The 24,983-nt window shown below is 44.8% G+C and overlaps 1 protein-coding gene across 3 annotated transcripts in view; it reads right to left on the bottom strand.

Annotated features, from left to right (window-relative positions):
- Positions 1–21,598, bottom strand: part of sgip1a (SH3GL interacting endocytic adaptor 1a) — a 71,808-nt gene extending 50,210 nt beyond the window's left edge. The window contains exons 1-3 of one of the 3 annotated variants that reach the window (XM_048253358.1): positions 21,393–21,598; positions 11,295–11,438; positions 8,108–8,152 (exon numbers count right to left, since the gene is read on the bottom strand). In XM_048253358.1, coding sequence (XP_048109315.1) covers positions 8,108–8,152; positions 11,295–11,337 — 88 coding nt within the window. In that variant the 5' untranslated portion in view covers positions 11,338–11,438; positions 21,393–21,598. Of the gene's footprint in view, positions 1–8,107; positions 8,153–8,826; positions 9,114–11,294; positions 11,439–20,046; positions 20,364–21,392 lie in introns of those variants that run through there. The other 2 variants (XM_048253357.1, XM_048253359.1) reach the window with 2 other exon arrangements.
- Positions 21,599–24,983: the final 3,385 nt, after the last annotated feature.

Below are 24,983 nucleotides of genomic sequence, written 5' to 3'. Positions count from 1 at the left end.
CCATAAAACACTCCGGTGCACAAACAACCCAGCCATGAAAAAGGACACATCTACTCCCCACTGGGAACAAGTCAAAGAGTGGCAACATTTTGCTGCTTTCACTGCCATTCAAACCCTCAAAGAAGCTGGCAGCTGATTGACATGACAAATTAATATCCATGAGTAAATTGAGTCTCTCTCTCTCTCTCTCTCTCTCTCTCTCTCTCTCTCTCTCTCTCTCTCTCTCTCTCTCTCTCTCTCTCTCTCTCTCTCTCTCTCTCTCTCTCTCTCTCTCTCTCTCTCTCTCTCTCTCTCTCTCTCTCACTCACACACACACACACACACACACACACACACACAGTCAGTTTCTATGTCCATTAACATTAACACACAAAGGCACTCATACACAGAGACACACACATAGAAAAACACACTCACACAGAAAAAAAACAACAGCTGGTCACTGAGAGGTGAGCTGAAGATTCCATAAATACTTTGGGAGGAGGCTGAATTAGTAATAGGGGGATTAATAAAACATAAACAAATGAAATCACCCATCCCCTGGGACCTCCCTCTCTTTCTCTTTTGGACAAACAGGAAGCAGCAGAGGTGTGTGTGTGTGTGTGTGTGTGTGTGTGTGTGTGTGTGTGTGTGTGTGTGTGTGTGTGTGTGAGAGAGTGAGTGAGTGTGGGAGAGAATAGATTCTCTGTGAAGAAAGGCTTAATCAGTGGTGTACATTGTGAGTGGGCGCTGGAGGAAGTCAATATTGGACTTTATGAGCAAATGGTCACTGTGAAGTCTCCTGCACCTCTATGATTCCAGTCACTGAAGTTTGCACCATGCTGGCTGAGTACGATGACTGCATTTCAATCTGGCATAAATGTTACAAGACTACTGTACGCTCACCAGAGATGTCTCATCACAAAGCATTCTGGGAAACTGGAGGGCAACCAGTTGGCATTCATAACTAGAGGATGTAGGTTTGGCACACAGCACAGAGCATCAGCAAAAGCATGGATGGCAAATTCAAGCAACTTTGAGGAATGAGGAATCAATATTTGGCTGCAGTTTATCTGTCCACCCCCCTCCACACCACTCTCCATGGGCCCAGACATGCCCTGGGTACTACTTTAACACTCAAACCCCCCAAAAAAAAAAAAGTAACTAAGTAACTTTTACTTAAATTACATTTTAAATGAACTACTTTTTTACTATTACTTGAGTACATTTTTCAGATCGGTTTTTTTAACTTGTACTTCAGTAATATTTCATCAAGGTATTGGTACTTTTACTTGAGTACAATATTTTCATACTTTTTCCACCTCTGGTCACCTGACATTTCAAAATTCCAACCTGTTAGTAAGCTAGGGTTTGCTGTTGCATACAACTTCATTTCAATTTGAAACAAATACTGGACTATGTTTTTTTTTTTTTTTTTTTAAAAGCGGCTAATTTAAATTGTGAATTTCCAGAGTGTGTTACTCCACACTAGGCAATCGACTCCTCCGGACTTTCCCCTAAATATGCCACATAAAGACCTCGGGATACTTCAGTTTGGCTTTAGGACCCTCTACTCACTACCACGTAAGTGTAATGTTGTTTGGAACTGTAGAAGAGGTATAAAAATAGTGTTTTGTAGCAGCGAAATAACATGCCCTGGTCACTTCCAGGCTAACGAGTTTTGACTAAAAACGGTAAAATCGAACTTTCTCAAAACACATCCAAATGACATGATTTTGATGTCAACTCAACGTATGTACTCCCAATCATCCGTAAATTGATCTAAAGTGCATTTTACTCTGGATAATTCCTTTAAGCAATCACAAGGCAGAAATGCAAAGTCAAGTAATTTTAATGAAACTACAGTATCAATACAGCTAATGAAAATCAATACAGCTAATGAAAATCATTTCAGATCTTGTTAGTATGATCTTGTTTAGTATGGCAGATTCTGTCCTCATGCATCCGCACAGACAATCAAAATAACGAGCCATTTCCATCATCCAAAGTTTGCTCTTGCCTGTATGTGGGTTTCAGATGTTTTTATACAGTCTTTAAGGCGTACTAGACCTGAATGTTTATTTTAACTTTTAAAAATATACAGTTGGTTTGCACGAGAGAGAGAGAGAGAGAGAGAGAGAGAGAGGGAAAACCAGTGCATGTGCAGTGTCTAATGGAAGATTCGATGTCAGATTTTGCTTTCAGCAAGAAAAGTGTAGCAAACCCATTGCCGATGATATAGATGCTTAAGGACATACATGGACACATGTGTCTAGTGTTTATTGCCATCTGTAATATACTACAACTTGGTGGCAACCAAGTGCATTAAAAACACAACAGCAATGTGCCACACACAACTCTCTATTCGTCTATGAAATCTCATCTTGGTTGTCTTCAGTAATCATTGTTCACTCTGACAAAGGCCCCTTCACCCCGGACAATGAGGGCATCTTCTGATTGCACTTCACTGAGCAAGAGAGAGCGCCCAATCACAGTAAATCCACCATTCTCTTGGATGCTAATGGAATACTTCTTTCCCTTCACACACACAAACACAGTCCACACAAAAGGGCACACACATACATCATTTCCCCCAAACTCAAGTGAACCCATCAATATTGAAGGAATACTTTTAAACTCAAACCACTGGTATGGTACAATTTGGAACCACTACAGGACACACACACACACACACACACACACACACACACACGTTTCTGTCAGCATTCCCTTGCCATGTGTTCTGGTCTTCAGGCTTGAGTCAGGTCCAACAGTGCACTTGAAAGCACTGAGAGGACTCCTACACACTGGGACAGTGAAGCCATTTCCTCCCCAGGCTGCCAAACTGCTCCGCTACTGTTGACTTAAGCACTCTGCATGATGCAGAGCGGCCCACCCTGTTAGGCGAGACCCTACAACCACGGCAGCCACACAGCATACCCAGTACAACCAGGGCAGCCTCTAAACTGAGGTGTAAGCATTATGGTAATAGCTTATAATGAAAATCATGTCCTTATTCATCTTATAACAGCCCCAATTTGTCTTTCACCACATCCCTTCACAAGACCAGCAGACAAGCCCTTGATCAGTATGTGTGTGTGTGTGTGAGCTGATGAAACTAGTGCAATATGAAACAAGTGCAACATGGAAGAGATGACATTCATTTACCTATTCATGTTCACCAGTTCATCACTTGATTATTAGCCAACAGTGTAGTACACACACTGTAATGATACAGACTATTAGCTACACACACAGATCACCGCATGCCAATTCTCTCAGTAAACTAAAATGTTAACGTTTGTGCAGAACATTGCATAGGTGAACGCAAATGAGCAAACTTTTCAGATTAAGTAATGGCAGTGTTCACTGCAGCAATTACACCGTGTGAAGAGATCAGCAGTGTGATTTGTAATTACAATAGTACCATGTAATCAAATCCTCAAGTGCAGTCACATTTCATTTGAATCTATGTACTGTACTGCTTACATGAGGTTTAGTTTCTTCAAATGCACAGAATTGTATTTCCTTTGGATTTAACAAAGCATTGTGCCCTAATTCCCTCTATCTCTAGAAAGCTGATCTCCTTGCTGGCTGTATTCTTGGAAATGTATTCTCCATCTACACTCCTTCACTTCAGTGTGTGCAATGTTGCCCATGCTCAGACTTTAAGGCTAAAAAGTTAGTACAACAAATTCTGCTTCCTGCAGCAATAGCTTCTGGGGTGGGGTATGGCTTGAAAGATCCTTAAACTATCCACAGGAAACTATCCACCACCGCCTCCATTCAAAAGTGTGTGTGTGTGTGTGTGTGTGTGTGTGTGTGTGTGTGTGTGTGTGTGTGTGTGTGTGTGTGTGTGTATTGTACGCCCCTCTCCTAGCAGCCAGTTGGTGATGTGCCATCCAGCCAGTCCACCCAACCCAGGAGGAAGTGAGTGAGTCAGCATGGTGGGTCCATCTGTAATACTGGCCATCTGAAACAGACCACTCACTTATGTTTGCACAGGCAAGCCACTTGAGCAGGTGCTCATGTACGATTAGCGAGTTAACTTTGCAAGAGATACTCAGGTGATGAGCTCCCAACACTCAATTACTGTTTAAAGGCCTGGCTTTGGAGTGAGTAGCTTTAAAGTTGTAAACATGAAGAAATACCCACACAACGTCATATATGCTCCCAGAGTGGTTAATTTAAGCTACAATGTTTCGACTAGAGGTCTTCGTCACGTTAAAATGTTGTAGCTTAAAAGGTGCCATGTGTAAGAATTGAGGTAAAAATATCCAAAAAATGAGCTACACACATCAAACGAATGAGAAGAAATAAGGGCGATGAAGTCATTTAAAAAATGACAAGGTATAGTGCTGCAGAGATATCAACCTGAATTAGCATGCTAAATTACTAGCCACATCCCGACAGGTGTCATAATACCAGTTTCGGCCATGGGAGGCGGTATGCGGGCAACATAACCGCCAGTCAAACTGCAATACACGTTTCTCGGTTGTTACTCTAGGGTAGACCAACTCACTTTCTGGAGGTATACTGCCCCCATCTTTTATGGAATGTGGAGTATGAATTGATTTTTTGGCGGACATTACACATGGCACCTTTAAATAAACTCTGGGAGCATATATGACAGTGTGTGGGTATTTCTTTATTTTTCCATGTTGGCTCATCAGCCTTATACCAAGCACCTGTTTAATTTTTGTGAAATGTGCGTGCACTTTTATTCAATGATAACTTTAAATGATAGCTTTAAAGCATGTCATAATGTACCATTTGAATGAAAAAAAAAAAAAAAAATAGTATCCTTAATTATTAAGTCCGTGTCCATTTTATACAGAATAACTAATGTACTTAGTGTTCTGTGCCTGAAACCCAATTGATAAGACTGATATGGCATTTGGCATGTTGGGTTTACAGTTGGGAATAGCTACTTGTAGTAAAATGTATTCACACTGATCTAAAACCCTTATGTGATCAAGTACATCAAATGGAGGAGAAGTCGCACAAGACGAAAGCCAGTATCATTTAGCATATATGCAAATATGTCCTACATAAACCGTGCACAGATGTGCTCATGTCAGGCAGGACGCATTAAACAGCTGGAGATGATGTGCCATATAGAGTGAGGCTACCACACACACACACACACACACACACACAAACAGAGAGAGAGAGAGAGAGAGAGACCAAGAAAACCCTGGTTTCATTACAGTAGAAACCTGGGTCAAAAAACCCAAGGTTCTAAAAATAATACTAGGTAGAGGAGCTGGCACAAACATTGGGCTAACATGTCCCTTCCAAATCCCAGATTAAGTCCCAATGGTAGGAGAAGAAAAGGGGAATAAAGAGCAAGGATCCTTTGCAGATTGATGAGGCCAACTGGCTGTCTGGCTCAATCAAAATGCACCCTCTTCCAAAGCATTTTTCTAGTTGATTTAACAGGTGCATTTCTCCGGTTTGTGATGAGGTATTATTGTACCTCATTTCTGTTGATTTGGCTTCTTTTTTGCACATTCTAGATTATTTGTCAAATACTGAAAACAATCAATCAAGTTTGACATGTGTTTCATTATTAACACACATCTATCCGCATGTTTGAAAGGCAGCCCATGGCCCCATGGTCAGTGATCATTCTGGCCTCAACAGAAAGTCAGCACATTGAACTGAGGCTGTCCTGTGCTAGCGTGCAGAAACAGCAGTAATCTATGAGATCTAGTCATAGCATGGCAGCAACATGGACTTCCTCCCTCTTCAAACCCTCACTCGATAAGGAAAGCATCCTCGGGAGGCAAAGCAGACACTAAGCCTGAGATTCAGCAACTGCTTACATCCCCCTAAAATAAAAAGCCATATGACATTTCAAGTCATACCAGCATATGCCAATCATTTGTGAATAATCACTGTATGGTGGACAACCTTCAGTGAAATAAAACTAGCACACACTGACTAACATGACTGCCTGACTAAATCACGCTACATCAAACCTCAAGGTCAAAGACCTAGAGTTCAGCTTGGAGTGGACCAGAGGTTTCCCCTCAAGACTCCACTTTCTGTCTGCCTTCTCTCCCGAGTGCTACCGGTCACTACAGCGTGCTCCTTGGGAAGGGCTTAGAGTCCTATTTTACACCATCTGATAATCCAGACACCACTGAGCACGAGGGTAAGCCAGCACGAGTCGTGTTCATGGAACCTTACCCCTGGGTCACGATCCTTTACGGCCCCCAGAAAGCCTGCTCTTGTTTACATAAAACGCCATCATCAACAGTAGTTATTAGCATTATCAGTACACACACACACACACACACACACATAAATCAGAGCCACTTTTTCTCCCCATAGGCACTCATTCAGAACATATCAGTATAGCAGAGTGTATTAGAATCATCATATGTAAGTGTTTGGCCTGACAGAAGTAAGTGGTTAGGAGGCATAAAGACAAGGCATTTTAAAAGCTCTTCTCTCTGCTAATGTGCAATAAAAAGTCGCGAGTGGATTGTGGTGTAATACGTCTCATGTTGTTTTGTAATTCTGACACACATAAAACAAATGAGCACAGTGTCCAAATGACAGCTGACAGCTCACCCAAGCAGACAAATATGAACCCCATTGAAAAGAATACCAGTATGCAAAATGCATGGAAAACAAATACCTGTCAGAATCCCGCCATAACCTCATTCAGATTGTTGCATTAACCATTGGCAAAGTGTACATGTAAATCAAACCAAATCCTGATATTAAGAATCAACACCAGGGCCAATCATTAACGCATGGTCCATTGTGCCGTTACAACAGTGCAAACAAATGTGACACAGGCCCAGCAAAAGAGAGAAAGATAAGATGGAGAAAGACTCCTTTCATAATGTCATGATTGGAATAAAGGACAGCAGTGCGTCACATGGACACACACACACACACACACACAAAAAGGTCTAAGTTCTTAGTCTTTGCCAAACACACACAGCCGGTCGGGCACTTAGTGTGTGTCAGTATTTGTAACGAGGTACAGCAGCCCTAATGAGAGCGTAGGGAAGCACATGGAGTAGAGGGAGAGCAGAGGGCGGGCAGACAGCAGACCAAATAGGCCTGAATAATGACATTACTCATGCTGCAATAGCAAGACATTTCACTTGCTGTGGCCTGGGTGCTCCTGCTTACTACACTGAGCAAGAGAAGGAGCTACATCCATCAAATGAAACGCCACAATCTCATAAAAAAAAAATACACGGCAGCAATAACTAGCACATTTCGCTGATAAAAGCTTTGATGCTGCCCTTCATAAAAATAAAAAAAATCAGGTGTTTGGGAGGCCAAGAACATATTTACACAAAGGCCAGAAATGCACTTGGATTCCCTGCCTGCACAAAGGATGTGTTACATAAAAGCCTGAGCCAGGAGTCATGCGTGTGAACGCAACCGAGCATCCATTTCCCCTCGCTGCTGAAACACCACTGACAGACCCATCCACAGGATATCACACACACACACGCATATACACACACATATACACACACACAGAAACCCTCCTCGACCATGCTAAAACAAACAAATGCCCTGAAATACATAAAACATATACATGCCTTTCTGATCTAAGTGAGTGAGTGAGCGTGTGTTCGTTCATACGTGTGTGTGTGTGTGTGTGTGTGTGTGTGTGTGTGTGTGTGTGTACACTCAGTATACAAAGAGAATTCAGGCAGGCAGGGCCAGCTGGGTGCATAAGCCTTACGGCACAATAAATCCAAATAATCCTTTACCACAGGGGTGAGAGGAGGGGAGGAAAAAAAACAGCAATTATCCTTGCCGTTATTGTGTTTGTGCATGGGTGTGTGTGTGTGCGTGTACGTGTGTGTGTGTGTGTGTGTGTGTGAGCATGTACGGTAGGGTGCGTTAGCTATCTGTCGGCGCATGTGTGTGTTAAAGATATCCAGGGGCACCACTCCTCTGCGGGAGTGACATGCAAGTCACCGGAATGCAGGCACTCAAAATAGCTAGCCAGCTTATGGCACTTAAAGCCACATTACACACACCCACGGAGTGGAACAAGGACAGTATCAGACAAATCACACACACAAACACACACACAATAATAAAAACATCAATGAATATTGATGATGAGGAAATTCAGCCTTACCTTCCATCATGATTGCAGATTTGCATTCCTCTATCTCCAAGGAGCCTGAAACGAGAGTGTTGGGGAGGAGGAGGCCCCAGTTAGCGGCAGTAGAGACACACAGACAGATCCGCCTCGCTAAACGCCACTAAGCTCCCAGACGCCCACAGCCCCCTGGCAAAAACACACTCCCCCAGTCCATACAGCACGGCCAGCCAACAGGAGAGCGAGAGAGAGAGAGAGAGAGAGAGAGAGAGAGAGAGAGAGAGAGAGAGATGGAGGAGAGGATAGAGAGAGAAAGAGAACAGACGGGCCAATGCTTAGGCCATGGATGCTACTACTGCTACTGCTGCTGCTGCTGCTGCGGTCGTTGGTCTAACCTACACAATCAGCAGAGGATGCTGAGGGAAAAAAGCTACAGAGGAAAAAAAGACAGAGAGAGAGAGAGAGAGGGAGGGCGGGAGAGAGTGGGCGGGAGGCTTCATGAGGTCACAGCAGCATCTAGCCAATCAGAGGCTGCATGTTCTGCATCACATGGCTTTCAGCTTACATCTCCTGACACCAGGTCTCCAGAGAGAGGCAGACAAATACACATCCAACACAAACAAACACACACACACACACACACACACACACACACACACACACACACACACTCCCCCTGTGCTCTCCTCCCACCACACACATTTGACACATGGCTTCCTCCCCCCCCTCCACATACACACGTATGTAGCCCCTACCTTGTAATACTGCAGTGTGCCGTGTACCTCGCCAGGGTAGAAGTGAATGAGACTAATGATCTCCTCTGCTCCAGAATAATATCACGGTCTCAAGAAAGGGACTGTTCATGCTCCATGCAAGCACGCGCACACACACACACACACACGAAACATACATAAATACACCAACACCCAAACAGGCTACAGACTGTGCCTTTGCCTCGCCAGGGCTTGGAGCTGCTGCCGTTCTCTGAGTAGCTCTAGCTGTGTAGCGGATCCAGGTCTGTGGGGAGAGATGGCCGTGTGTTTTCACATGTAACGTGCTAAGAGTGTGTGCCCGCTCTGCTCTCCCCGCCCCTCCCTCTCCCTCCCTCCCTCTCTCCCCCTCTCTCTCTCCCCCTCTCTCTCTCCCCCTCTCTCTCTCTCCCGCTCATCCGTTTCCCTCCCCCTGCCTCACTCGCCTCGTTTGAGTGTGCCTTTGCTTCGTGAGGTTCAGCTGGCAGCTAGTGAGTCTGCGCCTGCATCGCTCTTTCCCCCTCCCTCTTTCCCTCCCTCTGCCTGTCCATCTCCCTCCCCCCTCACTGCCCTCCTTCAGCTGGGCAGGGTAATGTTACCAGTGTGACGTCAGCGTGATTGATTGTCATCTCAACCATGAGCACCATGAGGCAGGGGGAGAATGAGAGAGAGACAGAGACAGACACAGAAAGAGAGAGAGAGAGAGAGAGAGAAAGGGGGTGGCTAAAGCTGGTGATTAATTAAACATGAAGGTGTGGATCAGTGCCAATGGGCAGGATGGGACAGGGATGACCACTAATCAGGCTGAGACAAAGAAGCAGAATGACACAGGGAGACACGAGAGAGAGAGAGAGAGAGAGAGAGAGAGAGAGAGAGAGAGAGAAGACGACGAAGGAAAACACCAGTATACCAGTGTAGAATGACAATTAGCTACTGATGTTCACTCAGGCAGTCCAAAACAAAGACAGTGCCATCAGCGGTAGCAGCAGCAGCAGCAGCACCATGGGACTGATTCATATGATAATGCTCAATTTGCTCTATGAAATACATCTTGTAGAAATCTGGTCCCTTTGTTTCAATTACTTATTGCTTAGGTGTACCATATCTACTGTATATTCTTACATTTGCATTGCAACTATACAACATAGTGCTACAGTACACATACTTCTGTCTACAATCTACAAATGAGAATACATTCATGACATTTAATTTTACACTTTAACTCATACCAGAATCCTGGTGTTCACATTATTCATATTATTATTAATAATCAGTCATATCCTTGTACTCTTATTTTACACTGATTGATCTGATGGAAGATCTATGAAATGTTGGATCATATACCATCCAAAGAAACTCCATATTTGATTATCTAGTGAGATGGTGTTTTGTGGTCTGCTTCATGTTATGTTTCAAGCTCTGCTCATGTGCTTTGGCGTGTGTTTCTGAGATGCCATCTAATCTGCCCCTCCTGCTCCAGCAGCCCTGCAGGCCCAGCGCTGACCTGCCAGGAGACGACACCTCGGCCCAACTGATCCAGTCAAGCACAGTCATGCTCTGACCCATGTGAGCTTTTTCTCTATGGCTCAACCCCACACTCATATTATCTTGCTCTCCTGCTCTTCCTCTCGCCTATGGCACCATCTAGTGGTACTAGCAGTCATTGCGGTTTTGATTATTTTAAATTTATTGCTTACAAGTGGAGATTGTCCTCTGAAGCACTGACGCTGATTTTTACCACTTGAACAATGGAGCCAAAAAGAGACAGAGATTTACATCAGACTCAAGAAAGACAGAGATAGAGTTTATGGTATAAATTATCATATGATTCTTATATCTATAAATGTACCAGTCTTATAAATATACCAGTCTCTTATTTGCGTATATCCTGTTCTTCGTTTTTTCTCAACTCAGTCTTGATGAGTATGGTACTACAGAGCCCTTCTAAGAGGCAGAGACACAGTCCTGTGGGTACACATACAACACTCAGTGATGCATCTGTCACCTAGCCCCATCTGCATGTGTCAGCCAGATGACCCAAGCCCTTCACACCAGGGTAGCATGTTAAACACACAGGCCCATGCCCACCCACCCCCTCTCTCTATGCAAGTCATTTGTACATTTGCTTTGGTGTGAAGGGGAAGACAAGTGCTGCATTCTCTGCTCAAACTAGCCACATGACCCAAATTAGCATCTGGCTGACCCATTTTGCATGTATTCAAATCTGGCACTGCAGATAGATCCTAGAGAATTAGCGGCCTAAGTAGTTGATCAAGGTGCCTTTACTACTGACGCAGCTCCACAGAGAAAAAACAACAAGTGAACTAACTCTGTACAACAAGTCCTACGCAAAATAACTTCAGGATTGACAGTAGACATATGCTCATTTTGACACATCTGCTCTTTTGTATATCCACACGGAACCAACACACTGCAGTTACCCAGACACATACAGACTAAAGAGGTCTTCTTACCGGCAACAATCCGAAACCAGCCTGTGACGAGCTGCTCAGCCATCTACAGCTATCTCCATGGGGCGACAGAGGCTCAAGCAATCCGCACTCGAGAGGTGGATGGGCTGAGGAGTGGATGGTGCAGAAAGAGAGCTGAGATGGATGCTAAAAAAAAATGAGAGAGAGAGAGAGAGAGAGAGAGAATAAAAGTGTAGTAACAGATGAATGCAGACAGAGAAGACTGGAGAAAGGGAGGGAGGGAGGAGAGGTGCAGATATCAGAGTTCTGATAGTGGATAACTGTTTCAGGGATTCTAGAGGCACAATTTCAGAGACAGAGACAGTTACATGTGTGTGTGCGCGGACACACTCACACACACACACACACACACACAGTAAAACAGAGAAACTAGGGAATGGCTAAAATGTGATTACATTTAAAAAAAATAACTGATCAAGGGACTTTTATTTATTTTGCTCAGTTCAATGTCTGTATTGTCTGGGTACAGCAATAAAACAAACTAAAATCTATGACGACATGCTGCTCAAAAAAAGAGACAAAATGGCACCACCTACTGGTGGACTTATGCTACTATATTACCTCTGTGAAGAGGTGACAACCTAGGAGTTGTGAACTAATCGGAGAGGTCACTGAGCTTGGTTTTGACAGTGAGGGTCTGTTAAATGGCATGATTATGCAACACCTGGCTGTCCTGAGATGTCCGTGGGCAGGGACCATCTTTGGCCATAGGAGATGCTGCGCCATTTCAGGATCAAATTAAATGAATCCAATACCCTGACACATGAATGCACATTTTAATCAAGTTACAGCAGTGATGCACACAGTAAGCAGCATTTGAAGCAGACTCCTGGTCAAGTCACAGTGTGGGTATTAACAACATGAACAAATCAGTCAAACCAAACCATTCCATCCTACTAGAAATACAAAATAAAAGTCTGATTTCACTAAAATTCACCTAAATTAGTGTAAAGATAGGCCACCTTGAGTGATTTCAGTCACACCACAACTGATATCATTCCATCAAGAAATTAATGCCCTTCACAAGAACATGAAAGCAAACATTGTTTATAATGAAAGGGTCCCACTCCCAACACCTCTATTTATTTAGTTTTACAGCCTGAAAAACACATTGGGTTTGACAGCATATTTTGCTGACAGTGCATGCACACTGTGGCCAGAGCAAATTCAGACGCACAAAGTGGTCAGGCCGAAGTTAATTAATAAAAGACAAATAGATCAGAATTTAACACTGCTTACAGTGAATACGAGTTGAACAAAGCCCAGATTGTGGTGAAAGATATAAAAAAATGTTACATGGAACATAGTCTTTTGACAAAAGGTCTGTTGAGAGAAGACCTAAAACCAAGCGAACCTCACATATGATGGATGGTTGTTATTCTCTGAGATTATAGGGCAAACCCTTGGCATCCTCTAGACCAACCTCATGTCTCGGGAATGACCACCACGGTTTCCTTGTGATGTCATGAGGATGATGGCAGAGAGGTTTTCGGAAAGCATACGGCAATATTCCAAAACCAACCCTCCTTTTATTTAGTTTTGGATTGTTGTAGCTGTTTTTTTATACGATTTTTCAATAGTGTGTGTGTGTGTGTGTGTGTGTGTGTGTGTGTGTGTGTGTGAGTGGGGGGTCCAACCTGTATTAACTAGTGAAATGGCTATGCTGATAAAGCATTGATTCCATGTAAAATGTCATTTTGTGGGGCATTTCTGTGGCAGAATTCTGGTTCAAAATGAGAGAGCTCTCTATTGCTCAGAGGTTAACCCCATCGTCAAAGACCTTGGCTGGACTGTGGGATAGGGTAGGGCAGAGCCAGTGCAGCTGTAACTACAGATATTAAACACATGCATCAACACGGCCATTTCCCCACACAAACAAGCCACTCACAGAGGAATTCCACTGGTGGCCCCCGTCTATCCAGTCCTCCATCCAAACCAGAGGGCTGTGCGCTCACTAGCTGCCATCTTAAACTGAAGTATCCCAGCACACCATCTTACATGTAGTTTTTTTTATTACAACAGGAAATAAATTACATGTCTTTGGTCAGTACTTGGTGAATTTGTTGCACTCTACAGAGACATATAATATTTTCACCTTAAACTACAGTGCAATCCTGTGGAAATCTGGCCAATCGGGTGGGCAAGATGTGCCAATCAGTATCTCTACTGAAGCCCATGGCTGAAGAGTTGGCAGTGCTGGAACGCAAATAAGATTTAGACCCTGTAAGACGAACCCTTGCTATGTGTCGGCTGACCATGTCAAGTCTACCAACAACATGAATGACTGCATTGACCATGGTGGTCACATAGACGCCCGTTGCCATGGTGACAGACGTGACATTCCAGTAGTACACAATCAGTTCACATATTCCACTTGTCTGTCTTGGCGTCATGGCAACAGCCGGTCCTTAGCCTGACTCTGTGAATGGAGAAGTCTGCTTGTCTAACTAACTCGGTTATTGTTTTGTGTCAACACAAGAGGAGACAATGTCTACCCCAGCCTTTCCGACTGGCTTTTTCCTACAACTGCTAATACATTACAGCTCAATTGCTATAGGCCTACATCAGGTGGTGGGGTCCAATATTTGCCACTTATCACCTGCTCCTAAAATAAACTGACATTCTGACAAACTGGGCCTGATCCAACACATTCATTTCAGATCATTAATACATAAACCACCTTTTATACTACATTTATCAAAATACAACACAAGCAATTTTATTTATCTCATTTCTCAACAGGACCAGCTGTCCGTATAGCCATCCTCTACTCTGCTAATTAAAGACACCATTCAGTTATTAACACTCTAAACATAACAGGTAGCACAAGGGGTCAAGTTTTGGTTTCTTAGAATCATGCTTATTGGTTTCCTAGAAGCATGCTGAATGTCAAACCCATCAAGCAGTCACAACAAGAATCTGTTTTTCTGTGGATGCTAAATTTATGCATCACTCAACAACTAGCCAGTGCTAACACACACACACACACACACACACAGATACACCAGCCAAACACCAGTGTGACAATCTCTGTCACTTTGGGCATTAAATGACACCCTAAAAAGGATCACCAAGTACTTCATGTGCAGTACTGGTTGCTCTCTATGATGTGGAACACACACACACACACACACAGACACTTGTCTGCTTGACTGAAGGAGGTCATAGCATGTCTGCTGCTCATTCACCATCATCCAAGATCAGCATAAATCAATCTGTAAAGATGACTTGTTATTCCACATACACATAGGCCATGGCTCCATGTCAATGGTGCCCCTGTCCAGTCAATTTACAGGGCATATTAATCCCACCATTTCCTGCGAGATGAAGACAGACTTCGCTGTCATCATCATCATGCGGCTACTTTAAATCCTCAAAAAGTGCTTCCACTCCACAGTGTCCATGGTGACGGCAAACATCCATGTGGGGAGCTGGCCGGCGGCACGGCCCTTCATGCTGCCCTGGGTCTGCGGCACATCCACAGCAGCCGTCACCCCGTGCTTTTAAATGAGGAAAACAGATGCTCTCGCTCCCTCCCTCCCTCCATCCCTCCGTCCGGGTTTGACCTACTTTTTCTGTCCCTCTCTTCTCCAGTGGAGGGCAGAGCTAGACTGCAGGAATCAACAAGCAGTGAGTGCGCACACCTTCCATGTCCCGTTTGATCTCCGTCCCAGAGCTGAGGCTGCGACACAGACATCATGCCCAGGGCTACTGGACACAGAGAGGGCACTGACGGAGCAGAAAGGAAGGAACTAAAACACATCATATTCACAATGTAGTACAACAGCAGTTTTCCCTTCAAGGGTTATTATATAGGAGAGTGGTGTTGTCTTTCAAGTAAAACGCTACGAGAGCATGAGATAACCAAAATCAGCTAAAAGACCCCTACAGACAGCACAGCGATCAGATCCTCTCAATCACGATCACACACACACACACACACACACACACACACACACACACACACACACACACACACACACACACACACACACACACACACACACACACACACACACACACACACACACACACACACACACACACACACACACACACACACACACACACACACACACGTTTCCCCAGGGACTGACTTGCCAGTAGAAAAGACAATCACACAAAGTAGGATTCTCCCCATGATGAGATATGCTTAGGAGAGCTAGAATGCAGTCGGTCTGTGCCCAACTCTAAAAGCAGCCAATAAGAGACACAAACAAAGATAAACAGCAGTGGGCAGCAAACCAGGGCAAGAGCGCACACAACCTAAACCAGATGCAGCGGCACACACTAAGCCACACATTTCAATGAAGACTCTCATTCCTCTAAAAGGGCTGAACTAACTAATCTAATGTGGCTTTAACTTCACATCACAGTCAATCAATCTGATCCTCTGGGCTTTGGGGGAAGCGGCCCACATCAATAGGTCTGTGGTTCAGGCGCAGTCCAGACATCCAATCATGGGGCCCAGTCGCTGGCAGCAGTGGACGTAGCGTACAGCTGCAGAGCCGTCCACCCGTATGGGCAGTATTGTATGGAGGGAGGGACACCGAATGATCCGTTTGATAAGACTCCCTGATTACAAAGAATGCATTTTTCACTGAATACACGACACGGGTGCGGTGTATGCTTAGAGAAATCCATCATCTTCATCCCGGAACGTGCATGGAAAAATCTGTCACCGTACACTCACTGATCTGGATAAGAATAAAAACTTACATGGAATGACCCAACATGGCTACTTTGGTCTTTGGTTAAAAAGAGAACTCTTTTTGTTTTGAGTCTCTTCACTCAACACCAAAACACAGCAACATGGTATGAGGAAATAGATCCTAATTAGGCTAAAAGGCCTGGACTACATAAAAATGCTTTTGCCAGTAGGGGAACAGGAATTGAGTTAATGAGGGTCTGAGTGAATGTGTGTGAATGAATGTGTGTGTGTGTGTGTGGCAGAGGGGTGGCTGCCCGTGACAGTCTGATGAGGGCTTCACTGGGCAAACAGCACGTAGGCACAGTAGAGTAGCAGACAGACCGGGAGCTAATCTCCTGGATCGCGTCACGTCGCAGGCCACCGCAGGAATCTCGCCCTGCTTCTTTGGGTCGCTCCCTAATCAGAATCCCTCATCAACCATCACCCAGGGCAATGAGGAGGGTCGCCGCGGAAATGCAAAACGTGGGGCCATCGTCTGGCCCCGTGCAGGGAACCATGCGCCTTTCTGTGGAAAGCCCAGTGCAACAGGGTGAGCAGGCTTCGGTGATTAGTCTCATCCTGGAATCTAGTCAACCGTTAAGAGACCAAAGCGTCTAAATATGGACATTAAAGTAGTCGAGGGAATTGTGGAAAGCCACTGTTTGGATGAACTAGCTCAGAATGCATGTCTAAATTAGAGTAGAGCAGAGTAAATGATGATAAATCATAGACAAGCATAGAAAAGTGGTGGTGGCACATTATCCTGTAGTTTCCATGTATAATTTGAACATCTTTTAGGTAAAGAATCCTACATGTTAACTGATGACCCTTCAATAAATTCTAGTCGTCAGAACCGCAGAACACAATAAAACAAACATTTCTCTATCATTCATTTCTTTTCTTGAGCTTGTTTTGTGTCCAAGATTAATATCTACATTGTCTAGACCAATAGACGATAACCAGGGGTCCACCCAGCTGTTTCAGAGAAATGCCACATTGATGCTCGTACTCTAATGCAGTTCAAACAAGTGTAAATCTTAGCTGTTGCCAACAATTCGTTCCCCTGCATATTCTAGATCTAGATAAAAAGTTGAAGTCAGTGCCCTAGTTTCATAAAGGTAAGGGACAAGGCTTACATAGCAACTGCTGGTTTCCACAGCAACTGCTTCTGCTGCGGAGATGTCTCCTGTTTATTAAGCCAGTCCATTCCTAGAAAGACTATCCAATCTTCACTCTATGATCTGCAGTCTACAGTATGTGTGTGGCACAGTTTGCCCTAGTTTTGGTCAGTTTCATCTCAGGGCCAAGTTGTGTGGAGTCGCATGTAATGTGGGGGTTGAAGCCCTGTCTAAACAAATTTGGAGCCAAGTGCCTTTTCTCAAAGCAGGAGATGTCAGGAGAGAAGGATACTGGTGTTTTATATGCTGCAAGCCTATGGAGAGAGAGACAGAAAGAGAGAGAAACAGAGAGAGAAACACAGAGAGAGAGAGAGAGAGAGAGAGAGAGAGAGAGAGAGAGAGAGAGAGAGAGAGAAAGAGAGAAAATACAGAGTGTGGAATTGTGAGACTAGAGGGGAGTGGCAGTAGGCAAGAGTTCAGATGCCGTAACCCACTGATGTCACGTCATTGTTATTCCTCCCATCTACCATGTCCACAGGGAGACTCAGACCTAAATAAACAGAGCCAACTCACTCCGCGATCAGCAGCACATCTCCAAACATCTCGCCACCACTCCCAAACCACCGCCACATGGCCCCGAGTGCATTTCTCATCCTTTCCCCCTCAACTCTGCCCCTTAGCAACACATCCCATGACACTCTTGTGAGGTTTCTGGAATCAAAATGAGTCCATGCTGAAGGAGCACAATGAGAACCAAACTAAATCAACCCCCCTCATACTCTCACCACTCAATTTTCCTTCTTTATGTAATAGCCCATTCTTTGTAATTTGGGTTGCGCGTATGCAGTGACGGTGCTTCAGCACTCCAGAGGCAAACGAGTGACGCAGTTTGTGGCAGGATGAAGGGCTTTTTTTGGTCTCCATTCATCAGAGCTGCAACCATACCTGGGCCCGCTTCCCTGCAGGCTAACTACCCTAAGCCTGGCATCCCACAGTACAGATAGGGTCACCCTGAAGAGGCGTTTCAGCCCTTCTCTCTCAGGCGAACGAGCACTGAGCTAACGCTAACCTGGAAAAACACAGGCGGCAAGAAGGGATTGTGAAATTGGGGCACTCCTACACACTCTCAAACGTGCGCACATCAGAAAAGAGCTGCCGGGATGGAGCCACTTCGCTTTCCCTGCCGGTAGAACAGCAGGAGAGAACACGTTCAGGATCCAGCAGCACTCCCAGCCTCGCAGCCAACACATCTTACTCACCACCAGAACAAAATAAAAAAAATCCCACATCTGTCAGACTGCATGTCTGCATGACGCACTACCAGACCTCAGTTCACCCGCAAGGGTTTAAACGAGCCCTAATCCCCACTGTTCCTAGATCCTTGGCTGGGTAGAGGCTCAGCTTCAGCGACGGTGCTTTTCAAGGGTGCTCTTCCCAAACCTCCCAGTTCTCCTGTGGCCTGGATTACTCACTGGTTTTGACCTGGGTGAAGAAAGGCCTTGAACATCCCACAAGCTGCTGGGAGTAGCCCGGTCTCATAAATAAACTAATGATATGTCAGGGGACTCTATTGTACTTGTTGTAAATGTTGTACTGTACCTTTTCCTGAGGAGTTTGTCGAGAAGAGCTCCACTTCCTCAGAAAATGGGACTATGTCAGTCACTCCCAAGAGTGTGGAAGTTAATGGAAAACATAAAACTCATGTACTGGACATGCCAGAAAGAGGAGTCATCAGGCTCAATCCTAAAACAAATGGCAAGGGACCCTCTTTCCCTTATAAGAAACCAAATTCCAATACAGCATCCCAACGCAGCAGATCAGCGTTCTTATGCACCATTACCCATTTCCCCTGTCCACTCTCTCTCGCTCCCTGTGACTCACCGTGTCCCTATGGAGGGGGTATATCTGCTAAGAGCGAGTGCCTGCCCTGCATGTGCACCACTCTGAGCCAAGGCTTGTTATTGTTTGTCCACATGGAGGCATGAACCCTCACAGATCCAGGTCAGCCTAGCGATAGGGTGGGGAGACGGGGAAGGGTACCATACCTAGAGCTCCTCACGCTCTCTCTTGAAGGTTGGTTGGTTGGGTGGAGATTTAGGAGGTATGCAAGAGTGCACGCAAACACCAGCAGCTGTCCTCAGTGGGCTATGACAACCAGGTCATCAGCATGAGAGCAGTGACGCCAGTCTGGGATCAGGTACCCTCAGCTATCCCCACCAGCCGTCCAAACACACACACACACACACACACACACACACACACCCCTTGCCAAACTAGACCCAAATAAGACAAATCAAATGTCAGCCAACATTCTACGGAATTTCAGACTTATTTACCTAAGTCTGCTGATGTCACCACAGCTAGTATGTACCAGCAACCCCCATTACAAATCGAAGAAAGACTAAACGGTGTATTTCCTCAAGACATGCTGAGGGTGTTCTAATAATACAGTACTGCTTGACTGCTACACTGAACTTTCTCAAATCCAGAAACCACACAATACCCCTTGGAGTGTGCACACACACACATACATGCACACAAACACCCATCTTGACAATGTCTTGCGATCCCCCAGTGCCCTTTGATGTGGTCCAATAGCAGGGTTGTGCAATAAATTTTAACCAGCTGCTAGATTCCCTCCAGTGGGTGCGAGTGCCTGAATCACTGCTTTGCTAACTTCACAGAGCACCCCACCACTGGCTCAAGTTGGGCTTATGATCGTGCATCAACTGAAGAGAATGGACTAAAAAGAATTAACAAAACTCTGTCGTAATAGACAATAGCCCATCAACTAGTCCCACTGACATCAGATTTTACACAGTGCACATTTTATCACCTAACAGGTGATATCGCCGAACAGGAACTTGTAAAGACTTGTTGTTTGGCTGCAAGTAGCAGCAGCCAGGCAGACTGTATGTGCATTTACCTTGTGAGTGGGTAGAACCAAATAGGTCTGAATCAATGAGGGTCATAAGTATCACAGCAGACAGCCCATCCCATGAGAAGACAAATTACACATGTGGATCACTCCCAGGTCTGTGACTCATGTAAACCCACTGCACGTGACAGCAGAACCAGCAGTGAGACAGATGGCATTTTTTATTTAATCTGGCTTAATGAACCTCAGGCACCCTCAGTCATTAGTGCATCTGTACGTGATTCACAACCTGTTTCACTATTGTGCAGTTACCATCAGTCCAAACACTTCCCCATTCTCAGATTCCCCCCCATTTGTCACATAAGGGATCTTTCCTGTGTAGAAGTCCGATCCAAACGCCACCTCACCCTAGGTTTTCCCCAGCTTTGTCAGCCAAAAATCTTGATGTACACAGCCCTAGGATGACTCCCTCCAGTTCCCTCATGTGCTGTAGCACAGTGACAAGTCATCAGCAATTTCAAGGGGGTCGACCAAGGGCCTGCAATCCACAGCCAAGCCTTGACTGAGCTCATTCTCCGTCTCACGACAGCTCCCTCCCTCCTCTCTGCTCTCTACACAGCTCGTCATCCCATTCAATTTATCCTCTCCCCCAAGCAGCCAAAAGTAACATTTCTTTAAACATCATTTTTTGTTTATTACAACTAAATGCATTATCTGCGCACCTTGCGTTAGCAAAAGTTGCAATTAACGCCCTCTCTTGCAAAGATATCAATTAAAACTGTAGTGTAGTTGCAACAACTGTTGCGAAATAATTTGATTTCCCTTTGATTTAACTACATCCTAACTTCCATGTGTATGATGTATAGGCTAGCCTACTGTTATTGCTTTTCACGCTTCATTTCGTAGGCTATCTGGTAGGCTTACAGTCGATGGGTGTAATCATTCAAGTGCCTCTCGGAGGAATAGTATAGGGTAGGCTACCAGTCGGCACATTAAACACACTAGGCTACTTCTATCAAATGCGTCACACTTCTTTGTAGCCTACACATCTGGAAACAACATGTTTGTTTCATTCAAAATGTAGATATGAAGTGAAACCCTTGTGACGCCTTCAAACCGCCCTGTTGCATAATTTCGGAAGACCGAAAAGCCCTCATGGTTTCGTTAAGCGGCCATTATCGACTTTCGTTTAAAATGACAAATGTTTAGACATTCACACAAGTTTGTAAAAACATTAATGTCTGCACAAAGCCTGCACAGAGATCGTTTGTTAACTTTACGCCCTCCTGATTTGCACATTGTGCTTGCGCAATATAAACACGGAAGCGCCCCTTTGCGTCTTACTAGACTGAGTACTTTGCCAACTCAAATAAAGAAAAGAGAGTTATAGTCACCTCTCTGGCATCGGGTCAAGTCTTCTCTTAAGAAAAGTTAGTTTGACCGCGTGTCATTCAACCAAACGTCTGCTACCATGTAGACTGCCCCGACAGTTAATTCGATGTATTCACTTCATAAAATGGTCAATAGTCTAGCGATTCTCACTTGTTGTGCCTGTCTGTCTGCCACAAGCAGGAGCGTGTGTGTGTGTGGACGTTCAGTTACTTTTCCTGCATAACCACATTCACAGAATTCACTCAAGGTGAAGATGTTCAAAATAAAAACATATCAGTGTCTCGCAACTGACTTTCGGAAGAAAATGTAGATAAAGTGGACTATGAGGTAGAGAATGGAATGGAGATCTGAATATATTTAGGCCTGTTCTTTAAAACTCGGATGAAAGAATCACTACAGGGAAATTGAGCACACCTGCTGTTTTTTTCGAGGTCTCAAACACTTGTTTAATTACCTAAAAAATATCTGTTCTGCATAACAGGCTCTTACACCTTCCTAAATATCATAACAGATAATGTCCAGTTTTTCATTTTACCCTTTAAGTCTCTGACAATTATGTATTCTTTTCATTGTACAGGCTTAATTGTTTTTTTTTCCCTATCACTGATCATTGATACATAATGATCAATATTAAATGTTAGAATTACATAACTGCTTTCTGCCTAATATGTCTAATCATCAAGCAGTCTGTCTCATAATCAACCTTTCCCATTGACACAGAGTGTGTCATTGCCAGCATTACTGAAACAAAAGAATCAGTTTAATTTGCCATGTGACAACATAGCATGTGGAATTGTCTGTGGACTTAATTATAATATTGTACATAAAAATGTCTCCGTGCAGATATGTTTCAGCATAGTGCCTTCTTCAGTATGTTCTTACGATATTTAAAACATATAAACAGTTTGTATGACAAGAGGAAACTGTGAGTCCATTTATCAGCAAGTCATATGTCCATTTATCAGCATGTGTGCGTCACTGCAGGGATATCTCATGCACACAGCTGCTGATTTCATCTCTGTGGTAGCAGGAAGGCTCTGTGCATGTGTCTGTAAGCATTCTAGCAGCATAGAAAGGAATAAACCAAGTACAGAAAAGTCACAAAATGGAGGAGCTGTCTGTTTCAGTTCATCTCCCTCCCTGACAGTTAACCAGAGAAAGTGTGTGTCTGTTTGATTGTGTGTGTGGTGTGTGTGTTTGTGTGTGTAGTGTGTGTATGACTGAATATGCAGCAGAAAGACTGAGAAAAAGAGAGTAGGGGAATGATTTGGTCCATATTCAGAGAACCTTTGGTCCTGTCTTGCCCTGGTAATGCATACTTTAATCCCGTCTGCCCCTTCCTCTCAGCTCCCTCTCTAATGGCTCCTGTCCTCGCATGTCCCTGTCCCGCTGTGAATCTGCTGACAACGGTCCATGTGAGGCTAGCCACACGCTCCACCCAGCAAATGTCAGAGTGCCTTTGAGTTCCTCAGCCATGGCAGCAGCACTGGCAGATTCATCCTCTGGGGAGAGGGAGGGAGAGAGAGCGAGAGAGAGAGAGAGAGAGAGAATGAGAGCTCCCCTTCCATGTTCACCCTTCCCTGCTGCAAGCTTCACTGCATCCAGAGGACTACCAGCACTGCCATTCTTACTCCCACAGCAGCTTAGCATTGCATATGGGGCTGCGTGGGTGGAAAGAAGTTTGTGGAAGAAGTGCATAGAGGAGGGGGGGGGGGCATTTTAAAGCAGAGAGAATTTGGAAAAGAGAGAGCTCTGCAATCCCATTTTGAAAACAGCTCATGTTGCCAGCAGCCAGAGGGCAGATCCCGTACAAGCGGGCGATGGGCCCCGCCTCAGCTCTGCTGGTTCAAGCCTCTAATGTTGTCATGCACACAGTGCCAAGGAGACCCTCAGAAACAGAGGAAATTTCGAGCAGGGTCACTGCAGCAGCAGTCAAGCGTGGCCAGCTCCAGACAGATGCTCCACAGCCAACCAGTGAGAAACTAACGGTGACCGACGACCAACTGAGCCTGAAGAGCTATTTATGTTCGGCCTGATGATGCCGTGAACCCCATCCAGAAGAGGGAGAGAGGGCTAGAGACTGGGTGGGAGAAATGGGGAGAAGTAAGGGCTACTGGGGGGTAAATCCCTTTTGTGCACACAACCCAAATGATTGTACAGAATGTGTTACACCAGGTAACTCCTGCAGTAACACACTAAATAATGAGCCAGAGATCTCCAAGCACAAGAAATGAAAAGAGTGACGAATGGATGAATCACAATTATGGAAATCTATAATATAATATATATATATATATATTATAATATATAACTGAGTTCTCCCTTATGTGCTAGTTGAGGTCTGACAGCTTGCTGAGTTTGACAGGACCCTGGACTAAAAATGCGGTGCTTCCACATTCATCTGAAACTTTCCTAGAAATGCACCATAAAATTGTTAATAGTCGTGGTGGGTAATTGAGTCTGCAGTTGTTATTATTCAAGCTGTGCGTCTAGCAGTGAGACGGGCGAGTCCGAGCTAAACTGTGGGGATGCCTCATAAGGAAGGCCAGACTAGACCAGCCTTGGCTCCAATTCACTGCAGACCGGGGCTCGTTTGAACACGTCGCAGACTGTAACCTGCGCAAAAGACCTTGGCTCGTTCATGGCAAAGTGATCTCTGACTGAAAGAGGAGAGCACTTTCTTCAAGAGAGACTAGACATTACTCACATCATTTCATGTCCAGACAGACATCTGGACAATCTATCATACATCTGCGTTACTGGAGCCTTAGTCACCCTCACTGTTCAGAACCTAACCTTGCAGGGCAATAAACATGGATGCACATTTATTGTTCAAACATCTATTACATGTATTTTACCACACAATCTGAAATGTCTTTGGGTGGAATGTTTGACCCTCATCCTGTGGAAATGGTCTAGATAGAAAATATGAAAGAAAGAGATAGTTCTTCTGAAGGGAAGGAGAAGAGAACTACAGTAGGAGAGTAGGCGAGGGAGAGAGAGAGAGCGTCACCAACCTCTTCTCCTAATTGGTCAGTTTAAAAATAGATCCGGCTGGAGATCACCCTTCCTGATTTACTGTCTTTATTTATAAGAGTAATATTCTCCAGGGAGGAGTTACGAAGTGTGAAAGTGTGTGTCTCATTATATGTCCGCTATCCACACCATGCACCATACACCAAGAACCACCCCCACTCACCCAGAAACTGTCACCATGCGCTGGCATTTGATACAGCGGCCTGTGAGTGGATTTTTGCGAGCGCAGCGGCATGTAAATGTGGTGACGCACAAGTGCGTTTCAGGAAGACGTGGGGGGACATGGGACGTGGCAAGGGGTGGTGTGATTACGCACAAGGTTCGAATACGAGTCAAGGGAAGGGTGGCGATAATAGAGGAGGTGGGGGCCATGCAGGAGTCAGCGAGATCGAGCTGGCATATTTGGAGGACGAGCTATGCTAAGCTACACCTCACCGTTGATGCGCCTCTCCCACAGCACCTGTTTATACTTAGCACATGACCCATTACTGGGATGCCTCCACTCTGGCCTCCCATCGCCCATTGACGTCAGGGGGCTGGTTAATCATAGCAGCATG

This window comes from Alosa alosa, chromosome 9, assembly GCF_017589495.1.
Source record: "Alosa alosa isolate M-15738 ecotype Scorff River chromosome 9, AALO_Geno_1.1, whole genome shotgun sequence".
NCBI lineage: Eukaryota > Metazoa > Chordata > Actinopteri > Clupeiformes > Clupeidae > Alosa > Alosa alosa.
The sequence above is the reverse complement of the archived record's forward strand: the minus strand, read 5'-3'. Positions and strand labels throughout refer to the sequence as shown.